At 40.9% G+C, this 12,428-nt stretch overlaps 1 protein-coding gene across 1 annotated transcript; it reads right to left on the bottom strand.

The window, feature by feature from the left end:
• Window positions 1–324: 324 nt before the first annotated feature.
• Window positions 325–1,723, bottom strand: LOC149774650 (uncharacterized). Its single transcript, XM_089944750.1, has one exon. The coding sequence runs from the start codon at window positions 1,621–1,623 to the stop codon at window positions 577–579; it is 1,047 nt and encodes a 348-aa protein (XP_089800876.1). The 5' UTR covers window positions 1,624–1,723; the 3' UTR covers window positions 325–576.
• Window positions 1,724–12,428: the final 10,705 nt, after the last annotated feature.

Here is a 12,428-nt window from a genome sequence, read left to right as displayed (position 1 = left end):
TGGCATAATTTATAAACGTAATGAGTAGCATTTACCCTGAGATATGTACCTTCTGAATATATGCAGTAAACAAGGAAGAAACCATTGACTGTATGGGAACCAAACTGAATTAGTCACTTTGTATAATCAATAGAATTAAAATCCTGTACGATTTAAGTCAATGTGTGTTCAGTTCTCCATATTTTCACTAACGCACGAAATTGCCTGCGTAAAACATTACAAACTACGGGCGTTTACTTATTTGTATTTACAATATTAACCATTCTAAATCTGCATTTATGGGAAAAATAGTACAAGTTAATAATGATCACGATGAATCCAAAACCTTTTGTAAAAAGCTTTATTTATATGCAGATCAGCAGTAAATTATTGTGCACTATGCCATGGAAATATCTGATATAACACTTTAATCCGGGCAATTTAAAACAGTGTAATGACCACTAGCCTCCTCAAATGATTGCCATTCCTTAAATTACATATGAAACAAATATATTTCAAATACATGCATCTACATCTACATACAACACAGCACTTGACCTTTGTAGATAACGTTAAACTGGTTGACAGTTATGCAAACTATTTACTGCATACAGCACAGGTAACTTCCCGGCCAGCAACATATGGTGGACATGGTAGAGAACCACATACTGCTTCTACAGGAAATAAACATTTTCCACCTTCGTCTCTATAGCCCGCAGGGTCTGCCTCTGGAGCTTCATCGACGCATATATACTCAGATGGACTCTTATGACCGTGGTGAGTACCCATCAAATATCCATGATATTCTGTGTGCCATCCTTTGTAACAAATGTTACGTCCAGGGAGCATGAACACGCTTGTTCGAGTCTGGCTCCTACATAAAGAGCAAGGGACATTGTGCATGTGGAGTTTTTCTGCATTTTGAAGTTTAAACAAAGACTGGTGCTCGCCACTCCAAAGTCTGTATTCTGTTCCAAATATCAACGAGTAATTACTGGTGTATTCAATATACTTTCCCCATACAGGATCTTTTGGAAGACAAAGTGTGTTAGCTGCTGTACCTTGCAGGTCATAGTGTGATCCTGCTGTCACACCATCATACACTACCTCGGTCTCCTCAGGACACAAGCTCCTTCCCCAGCGAATATACACTGCACTACCAATGTCAGTGTGTAGATGGTCTCCATTTGCGTTTGTCTCCTTGGTCTTGTTGCGGTCATCCTGTTCACTGTCATCCACTGCCCGTTTAACTCTCATATCTCGAGCAGACTTCCCATCTTCTTTGGATTTCATATCGACCACTTTCAACCATTTTGCCTGTTCTTTCAGTAATGTTTTTACAATATCCTCAAGTACTGTGATCCTATCACCGTCTTCTAATCCAATCATGTTCTTCATACCGTTGACCAGTGTATCACTGGCAGGTATTACGTGTCCTAAGCCAGATCTACTTCCCGAATTACTATTCCTCATTTCAGTATTTCCATTACTATCTTCATCATTCCGCTTAGCAGTTATCATTCTTTCTACCCGCTGTACCTTTTGATGAACAAATCCAATACCGAGGACGACAATAACTCCCATAATAATGACAAATATGGAAACGCAAATTTTCAGATATCCAATTCCAGCCATATTCTGCATGATTATGCATACCCAGAATAATTCAGAGACCTGCTTCTATGAGGTAAGATTATATACTATCATCGCATGTTCTAATCTCAGTCAGTAAGTTTAGGCTTAGTAGGGCTGAGAATGCTGGGAACGTTGCCAGTCAGATTTGAGAAGTGATATCATTCGGGAGAAGATAGAGCTCTTTTTTAGTCCCGAAAGAGCCGTATGGATATATTACTAAAACAACGGAATGCAATGCTACACTTTGTAGAATAAAGAACATAAATAACATCTAAATCGTTGATTTACACCTATTAGATGTAGAAAGATTCTTCTGATGAGACAAACAACGAAAACTTGGTACGAACTTTGATGACCGAGTAACCGTTTCTGTGTAGGAACCTTTAAGACCAAGTGACGGTAGTTGATGCTTCTGACGTGTGCTTATTCTTGGAAACTGTTCGAAACCTACCAGAAAAACTGGTACCAATGTTTTCATGTCTGTTTTTTACCACTAACCTAGAATGAAAACTGATTTCACGTATAAATAGAAGCCATGCATTTTTATATAAGATAATGACTGGAACTGAAAGGAATAATCAAACAATATAGAACCAAAACGATTAATTGAACATCCAAATTATTTTTTTTTACCGATGATCGAATAAAGAAAGGAATTCAAATATTTGTTCCCCTTAAGTCTGGTAGCTTCTCGCAAATAAAACAAACAGGGTGAAATGTAAACTACACAATACTGAATGATGTTACAAAAGAACGTTTACACTGTTCAATCAACATGAATCAATATTGCGACTCTCAAGATAATGATATTATCATAGTTTTCTGCGCACCATATCGTTAATCATGTCCATGAGTATTCAGACAATCTTGAGAAGATTTTGTTCAGTATAAGACGTCAATGAGGGACGAGGTATAAAATAGGAGTCATGTCAAAATTAACAAAGCATTTATATATCAATCATTGGGAGTTGGAAACATTTTGGAACTACTATCAGACTGTTGCCAATTTATTACTACTGTTAGACTGCTGTCAATTTATTACTTCTGTTAGACTGCTGTCAATTTATTACTACTGTCAGACTGCTGCCAAGCAGCAGGGAGGGCGAATCCGACATTTTGTCCAATCGTCATTTGGCTTAATTAATACTTTCTGCACTCAGCGGATCCGGTGTCGTCAGCGCCTGGTAAAAAAAAAGCGACGTCGTCGTCGGGGGATCGTCCAATCGTCATTTGGTTTAATTAATACCTTCTGCGCGCCGATCCCAGCGTCGTCAGCGTCCGGTAAAAAAGCGCGACGACCGCGTCGATGTCATCGCCCTCCCTGCTGCTAAGTGGCTACTTACAATGATTTTACAAACAGAGTGATCACTAACTCCTCCTCTTGTAGATCAATTAGGTTATTTGACTGATCGGTAAGTTTAAAATTAATTCTTGTTAAAAACCGATTATGGCATCGCATATAGACGGGATTAATCGGACTCTCAACGATTAAAAATCCCGGAGGGGCTGTTGGTGAAAATGAATAAAGGATATACCCCTGTTGAGCCTGATTTGATTGCTTGGTATTCACCTGGTAACTCCCTTCGATAACATCACACACTAGATTGATTGCTATCACAGACGTAATATTTACGTTGTATGGAGCAATATGCCTACCATCCTATCCGTTATCGTGTCTGAGGATAGTTGATGGGGCGAGAAAATCATTAAGAGATTTTCTTAGTTCTGGTGCGTTGTATCCTGGAAACTTGAAATCGGGTAAATTGGCTTCTGTGATATTATACTCGGTTAGGAATTTTTGTTTATTATCATCGCTGTTAGCAGATATTGTCTTAACGATTCGTTCATTAATATATTCCATGTCTGATATAAGTTGATTTAACACCTCAACGTGTTTTTGTGCTTTTGTTTTCCGTAGCTGTTCTAGTTGTGATCGGTAATTACGATTAATCTCGGCAAACGCAACAGTGATATCATTTAAACTAACTGTGGCCACGGCGGATGATTCAGGAGTTTTCTTATACGGAAAATACCATTGCATGGTATTCCTGTTTTGAAATATAAACCTGCTGGGTAATAACGTGTTTTTTATAATAGACAAATCATCTCGATACCGGGGGGTAATCTCATGATACGATTGCGCATTCGTGTGCAAGTCCTCGGGGATTCCATGAGGTGGATTCTCAGGCCATCCTAGTATGGTTCTTATTGAACTGTTATAAATATCAACCATATACCCCGGTGTGCTTATTTCAATCGTCGACGATAACGTCGGTTCTTGAACCGTAATAGCGATTTTTGATTCTTTTCCTGTGATCGATTTTATCCTGCGTTGAAATTCTTTATTGATTTGTTCTATTTGGTATGACCCAGTTGGTATTGTAACCTCCTTCCAGTCTGGGGTTCCATCGGGTTTATTTGTCCATGCAAAAACCAGCGAGTTATTAGGTTGTTGTCCGTTAAATGCGTCCGCTCGGATATTAGGCCAACTGTGATATACTCGCAATTTTGCCAGTGCTATTTCCTTTACTGGAACCGGTGATGGGAAGTTCACACTGAATTCGGGTTTCGTTGACGTTATCGATATCATACTTGTTTGTACCGGAGTGGTGTTCTCCGCGATCCGTTGAAGTAATTGAAACCCTTCGGGGTTCAGCGACATTATTATTATTCGTTGTTTTTAGTGTTTAATTTCAACACCGAATATCAACAACCTGCTTGTTTTCAGAAGAATGTTTTAAGCCCATTGAAGTGGTTTCAGCGACGTGGTTTCCGGCTTCCAGTTGAAAATTTTCGATTTTTGACATCGCGGAGCCATACAACTGGACCATCGTGGAGAATTCAACATCGGATATGAACGAATTATCAATCGACAACGAGATCAACCCGGATAATTTCGAGTACGCGTCGGATACTATTTGATGTTTTACTGTATACTCGTTGAGTTTTTTCTGAGAACACGATGATATCTTTCTGGTGATTGCGTTGGCAACTCCAGCAATTGTTGTCGCCGCGGAGATAGCGATTGGAACGGCAATCGGGGCTATCATGGTCACCGTGGATAAAATGACACCGGTACCGGCTACTATACCGGACACCGAGTACACGGCCACGTCGATGGCGGTTATTTTATGACGGTATTTTTTTATTTTTGCGCGGTATTGTTCGGAAAGCGTTTTCAAGCTCGCGGAGAATTCTTTTGCGGTATCGAATCGATATTGATGTGACGTCGGTGATACCTCTGATTCAATTACCCTGGTGGTCATTTTATTTTAAAAGAGCTAGTGTTTTCAATTACTCACTTAGATCCACTACAAATTCTACACACCATGTGATGTTTGTCCTAAATAGATTGCTATCAACGGCTTTAATTATAAACCGTTCGGTTGCATTCTTGTCGATGATTGTTGATATTGTATTGTTAAACCCGGATGAACTCGGCGATGATATATTAAACTGCATCGTCGAAATCAATGTCAATCGATAAATGCCCTTAACAATTGCGGTGATATTTACTACATTATGCGTAGGAGTCCAATCGAATGATCCGTGTTGAACCGTGTATACGCTATTGCCGATGCTCCCATCAGGTGTTTTCATTTTTTCGAGTTGCTCTGTCATTCTAGGTAGTCTGTCCTTAATCTCTGTAATATCAGTTTTGACCGCTTTTATCCCCCGTTCATGCACGTCTATATTAGTTCTGATCGCTGCAATATTATTGTCGACTGCTTTTAATTCCCCTGTATGCGCGTCTATACTTTTTTTGTTCGCTGCAACATCAGTTTTGATTGTTTTTATTTCCCCTGTATGCGCGTCTATACTTTTTTTGTTCGCTGCAACATCAGTTTTGATTGTTTTTATTTCCCCTGTATGCGCGTCTATACTTTTTTGTTCGCTGCAACATCAGTTTTGATTGTTTTTATTTCCCCTGTATGCGCGTCTATATTTCCTTTGTTCGCTTCAACATCAGTTCTGATTGTTTTTATTTCCCCTGTATGCGCGTCTATATTTCCTTTGTTCGCTTCAACATCAGTTCTGATTGCTCCTATTCTCCATTCATGCGCGACTATATTATTCTTGTTCGCTGCAACATCAGTTTTGACTGTTCCTATTCTCCGTTCATGCACGTCTATACTAGTTCTGATCGCTGAAACATCAGTTTTGAGCGTTACTATTTCCCCTGTATTTGCGTCTATACTTTTTTTGTTCGCTGCAACATCAGTTTTGAGCGTTACTATTTCCCCTGTATTTGCGTCTATACTTTTTTTGTTCGCTGCAACATCAGTTTTGAGCGTTACTATTTCCCCTCCATACACGTCTATACTTTTTTTGTTCGCTGCAACATCAGTTTTGATTGTTCTTGTTTCCCCTCCATACGCGTCCATACTTTTTTTGTTCGCTGCAACATCAGTTTTGATTGTTCTTATTTCCCCTCCATACGCGTCTACATCTTTTTTTTGTTCGCTTCAACATCAGTTTTGAGCGTTACTATTTTCTGTCCATTCGCGTCTACATTTTTTTTGTTCGCTTCAACATCAGTTTTGATTGTTTTTATTTCCTGTCCATTCGCGTCTACATTATTCTTGTTCGCTGCAACATCAGCTTTGATTGTTTTTATTTCCTGTCCATACGCAGTGATATCATTTATAGTTGTTGTAATCTCATCCAGCTTGGTATTTTTTTTACCAAAGAATTTATCAAAGTTGTCATCGATCCTGTTAACATTTTTTCGTAACGTGTAAAATTGGCCCGACAGCGTTGTAAACTCCGAAATAGTATTTTTTATTGTTGTAATATTCGGTTAGGTTACCGTCGGGGTCCCAAAAAAACTAGCGGTAGTGAGTTGTATATCGGTGACAGATTTTTTCACCTCGGTGACAGATTTATTCACCTGCGCGTCAAGTTCGGTCACCGATCTATCCAACCTTATAAAACCGTCTTGGATTAATGTTACCCTATTCGTTATCGTCGATAGATGTTCACCCGGTTTGAGTCGTCCGTCGCTGGTATACAGCGCGATAGCGTTCTCGGCGGCATCACGCTGTCGTGTTAAAACGTCATCCAGCGACACATTACTGGATTTTAATTTACCCTGGCGGTCTTGAAATACAACTATTTCGCCCGGGTCAACACTGGTTAGGTTTAACGTTTCAGCGATTTCATCCTCGATTAGTTTTTTTATGTCATCTTTGGCGTGCGTTTCCGTGGATTCTTTCAGCGCCGAGATAGGTCGTCCCCAAATATCAATCATCGTTATTGTAAAAAAAACAGTGTTTTTAATTAACCCGCCGGGCCTCTACGACCCCACTAGTGTATTCGTTTACAACCACATGAGGTGGTTTCCGCGATGATGAAATCGCCGCGAGTACGTTCAATACCTCACGGCCACATATCGGTGGGTCACTTAATCGCTGTGTTGGCAGCGTGGAATAAAAAACCCGGGCTGAACACGCCCGGGCTGAACACGCCCGGATATACCGCATGAACTCGTTCGGCGGGGCTAACCCGTATGAATCAAAATAGACGATCGCACGCGGATCAATCGCGTATGCAACCCAATGAGTTCCCGCTCCGGAGGACCCATCGAGATTAATTATGCCGGTTTCAATATTCCTTGGTGCCGCCGGTAATTGATCCCTCATAAAAACACCTCTGAAGTTTTTTATCGCTAACGCGTCGGCGGCATCTATTAAATCAAAATTAGACATAGGAGTCATTGACTCTTGCGTTAATAAACGGTTCCCGGTAGTCTTAGACCCTTTCCCGAGTACCATGAATACAGGGTTCCCGGTAGTCTTAGACCATTTCCGGCCACGGATCGTCCTTGTTTCTTTTTTTTATAGCCTTTCCCGGTTGCCTTCTTCAATGCCATCCCCGCCGCGGTTCCAACGGCCCCCAACGCCGCCGCCTTAGCCACTGCTGGTGCGGCCACGGCAATCAACGCTGGAATCGCAGCTAACAGCGGAAATATCCCACCGGTCTTTTCCATGTTTTTAATCGCTGCGGCCGAAAAATCTATTTGAATACCCTTTTTATTCTTCATTGCATCATTGAAATGTTTTATTTGACGCGCCGTCAACGATATCTTATGATTACCACCCGCCATCTGCGACGGCTTCAGCGTTATTGTGGTCCCGCATTGTTTAGCCGACTTTGATCGTAATTTCTTGACTTGACCATCGGTCAACTCTACACTGACAACACTATACGACATTTTATTGTAAACGCGTTTGTGTTTTCAATTACATGTTTTCCACTGGCGCATCAACGATTCTCATTCGTCCACCAACACCTTCTAGCAGCATTGATTTATCACTGAGAATGACAGCAACCGCTCTATAATCGGCACCACCCGGGGCTATACGAGCTCGGAAGTGTATATCAACGACGGATTGTCTCGTTAAATCAAGATGTTCCAACGAAAAATAATAAATCGGATACAGGTTTTTAAAATCAAGTTGTGATATTTGCAAACCAGTGTCGACGTTTTGATCACGACCCATATATGACAGCAATCGATGGTACACACGTGCGACATGATTGTCGCCGTAATTAAGCTGTATATCCTCGGATGGTTCCTGTTGTCCGTTTATTCTCAGCGAAACATCCCTGACTCCTAATTGATCAAATATCATATGGCTGCGTTCTTGATTACCCAATCGATTCATATTCTGTAGCGCTATAAATATGTGACGCGGGGCTGAAACGCCTTGTTTTGATGCCATGTGCCATGTAAATGTATCAGCAACATTATCCTCTTTAGCATCAGTTGTTACCGCTAGCCAACTCAACAACGATTTTCCCCCCTGTTCCATAAATGATAACAATCGTGCTTCCGTGGTAACTGATGGAGTCAACAGCGGCATCCACAATGCTATTTTAGTTAAAACGACTTTACCGTCATCGACGCCAGCAGCACGCCATATTGCATTGTTATCATCGCCCCTTCGCGTTAGCGCGATTGTATGCTTAGCCCCATAGATAACTTTTCTGACATTTCTGCAAAATCCGAATATGTGATGGAGTGGAATCGCGCATGAAAACTGTCGGCGTTGTCCTTGCAACATCCCTACTCGTGTTGCGAATCCTAGATTGTAATTATCGTTAATACTTTTTATAACAGTGAAATCAGCGCCTGGTCTTGCCCTGCGGTCTGGGTTAGCCGCTTCAGCTTGATTAGCAACTGAAGTATCTTGTGGTGTCAGCACGTTAATGTACTGAAGATGATCAGCGTTATTAGTGGTGTCCTTTGCGAACATCATAGATGGGCCCGCCGATCTTGTATAATCATCCGAGTATCTCGCTAACCCAATTATCGTTGTTGCAACATCAACCTCGCGTTCTATTGATTCAATTTCTCGCCCGTCAATAAGATATCTGGCACTCTCAAATAACGCCATGATACCGTTGTTGACGAAACCAACTCGAACACGATCGTCATTTGCGTACGGTGTATTAGCGGCAACATTTGTCACGAGTTCTCCCTCAATTTCGATAAACGCTTCACACGGCAAAAAGTATTTACTGGTATCTTGGACTTGAAGTTCAATTCGCGATCGTAGGTCGGCTTGTGGTGGTTGATAGGAATAAAATTGATAATCACGGACAGAATCATCCCTGCGCACTGGGGCATATATATCAAACGCGGGGTCAGCGGTTCGCGCAAACATTTTTATTATTATTCATGTTGATGTTTTCAATTGAAATCCATCAACGTCGCTTTCGTCGTAAATTTTTTGAATTCTGTTTAAGGCCACTTCCCGCTATCGCGTTCATGAGCGCGTTGGTTGTTGCATCGGTGGATGACTGAGCCGCCAACGACTCTAGTTTTTCTTCCACGGCGTTATTTATTACCCTGCTGACATTTGCAGGCATCACTGTCGTTGATGGCATCACCGGTGGTTTCTGTTTTCTTTTTCTCACCAACGACATTAGTTTGTCCTTTGCTGCAGAAAACGCCTTTCCGGCAACATCTCCAATAGCACTAATACCCCTATCACGAATAACATCAATAGCCTTCATTCCTAATTGTTTGGCTAACGGCGCTACTTTTGGAGCCATTCTTGTAAATAACCCCGCAATGGTGCTACCGAGACCATCTCCATAGTACGCGCGGTAAACAGGCAATCGCGAGTTTACCACGTAGACGAGTACTGGTTTATCATGGTTGTAGTGTATGATCATCTTTATTATAAAAACACCAGTTTTCCAATTAATCATCCACGAGCTCGTCTATGAGCGTTCGATATGCATTAATGTCCATGATACCGCCTGCAAATAACCGCCTGCAAATATCAGCGGCCTCATTGATTATTTCCGGAGAGTTATTTCCGGCTCGTTTTCCTCCGATTAGTACTTCCAGCCGTGATATATCACTGAGAACACTACCAGGACAAGCGTTTTCAACCACACCGCTGTATCCTTTTCCTTTTTTTGGTTTTGTACTTTTAACCTTATCGAGGAATGCTTTGTAATCGGGATCACCACGTGGTACCGCATCTCTATGTTTACTCGCTAAATACACCATTCTTGCCCAATCCTTTAACTCCTTTACATTTTCCTCGTAACCGCTATTGATATGCTTCTTATCTCGTGTGCTCTTAGCAAAATTTGTGACAGTAAAATTAACTAATTCTTCCCCGCTGCCGAAGCCTCTAATTTTATCTATTGTGTCCTTTTTAAGTACATTACGGGGTATATTCTCCCCTTTCTCTTTTTTTTCCGGTATTTCTTCCGGTATTTCTTCCGGTATTTCTTCTTCTGGTTCTTTCGCAGTAGCACCTAGTTCTTCTTCGTCGGCCATTGTAACATAGGGTTCTTGTGGGTCCGTTATAGCGAGTGGTGGTGGCCTCCGTGTTGTAGCAACCGCTATTTCCGCAGGAGGTGTTTCTAAAGACCTTTTTGTTTGTTCGGTCTGAGCCGCTATCTTTTCAAGTACGCCAAGCAGTGGCGCCTTTTTCTTTCTTTCTTCGTCGGGAATATCCCCGTATATCGCTGTTTTCACATCCTTGGTTGCACTCGTTATCGGAGCAAAGAGTTGTACGCTTCCAACAGTAAAATCAGTTTGTAGTTGCTGCCGCGTTTGAAGTTGTTCTCGGACCCTGTCTCGTAACGGTATAAACTTTTTAAGCGCCGCTAGCCGCTCTCTGGCTAGCCGAGTAGTAAGTGATTCGCCTACCATTATTACAATTGCTCCGCAATTTCTAATTTCCCGCCGAGTGTGGCGGGGGGATATGTATACATTTAATGTGCCATCGGGGGCTCCACGGAGTTTTCGTCTATAATCCTTCTAATGTTTTTGATCTTACTAGAAATCTCCCGGCGTCGTTCATAAACACGTCCGAGTTTTTTCGTATTATTTCAACGGCAGTGAATAGTCCAATGAATGCATTTACGTCATTGTGGTACAGGTTCTCATTAATCGTATGTTGTAATCGTTTTATAAAAAAGTACTCGCGGGCCAGGGTAAAACGCCCCCGTTTCGATTGTTCGTTAATAATCTCATAATCGGATAATATTTTTTCGCTGTTGAGACCATCAGATAATTCAATTCCTTGATTTTTTAATTTTGAAATCTCGGTTAATATATTATTGATGTCTTCGATATTCATATTCTTATAAAACATCTTATTTTTAAATTAAAAAAAAATTATTTTACAAAATGAACCCCCGCGCAGTGTGTTATTTAGTATGAAGTATTACAGACAATTCGTCATGGTGACCTTGTCACTCGCTGATATTTATATACGAAAATCGAATTCTGTGTCCGGTCCTTTTTGAGATCGCTGTTTGATATACTCGTTCTGCAACAAATCGTACTGAGGCGATACAAATGTCGAAATATTTTCCTGCCTCATTCATCGACTGAAATATTTTTTCCTCGTGCGTTGATGTATTAAACGATTTGACACCCTTTGCTTGCTTTGAGCACTTACCAGTTTGGCCTTTTTTAATATTTTCGCTCTGAGAGATAGCTTGCAAATTACACAGTCTGTTATCTCGATAATTAGAATTAATGTGATCAATAACGAGACCATCCTTGATCAATCCGTGGAAGCATTCATAGATAATTCTGTGACAGAGATGGTTTTTCCCTCCAGCATTAAATATCAAATACCCCTGATTATTTTTCCATCCAACTGGTTTTTTTAGTCTACAATTTCTAACAACACCGTCGCGAGATGCCTCGTAATTAACGAGCACAGGATGCGGCTGAAATTCTTGGTCCATTTGTATAATAATACTACTTGTCTAATTCATTATTTGGTTTAATTATAAACCTTTCAATGTAGTCTTGAGGAGTTTTGATGATTTTGTCCTTGACGGAGTCAGCGGTGGGGTCAATGACGGCGTTTTTTATTCGTTTATCGTAATAACGCTTTAACTCTCTGTATCGCTTTCCGCCACAATTGATACACAACTGCGATTTTCCTCTTACACCAACGTGGCAAACCAAGCACGGGAGGGGGCCAAGAGAACCATTACGAACGCTTTGTAAATGATACCCGCAGAATTCACCTCTACATGATTTATTGCACGGGGTTGTCGACCCAATCATCAACCATTTGCAGTGATTCATTGAACTATATTCTTTCATTTAAATACTTGTTTTAATTATATGGAGGAGTTCGAGAGATTAGCAGCAATTAAGCCCTGGAAAAATATTAGGTTTAATCTCGACAGAGTCCTCAAGGACGCACCAAAAGCGTTAATAAACGATAGAACCCTGTTGAATAAAATACGCGATTGTATCAATGAATTCAAGCGTGATGGTGCATCTCATAGTTGGTCAACATTTCGAATTGATGGCGTTG

The sequence above is a fragment of the Sinohyriopsis cumingii genome, unplaced genomic scaffold (assembly GCF_028554795.1).
Source record: "Sinohyriopsis cumingii isolate HCF-2022 unplaced genomic scaffold, ASM2855479v2 utg000160l, whole genome shotgun sequence".
Lineage (NCBI taxonomy): Eukaryota > Metazoa > Mollusca > Bivalvia > Unionida > Unionidae > Sinohyriopsis > Sinohyriopsis cumingii.
Note: the sequence above shows the minus strand (reverse complement) of the source record. Positions and strands in the feature narration are given on the sequence as shown.

Coding starts and splice junctions, on each gene's coding strand:
- LOC149774650 (XM_089944750.1), bottom strand. CDS start 1,623: ATGCAGAATATGGCTGGAATTGGATATCTGAAAATTTGCGTTTCCATA.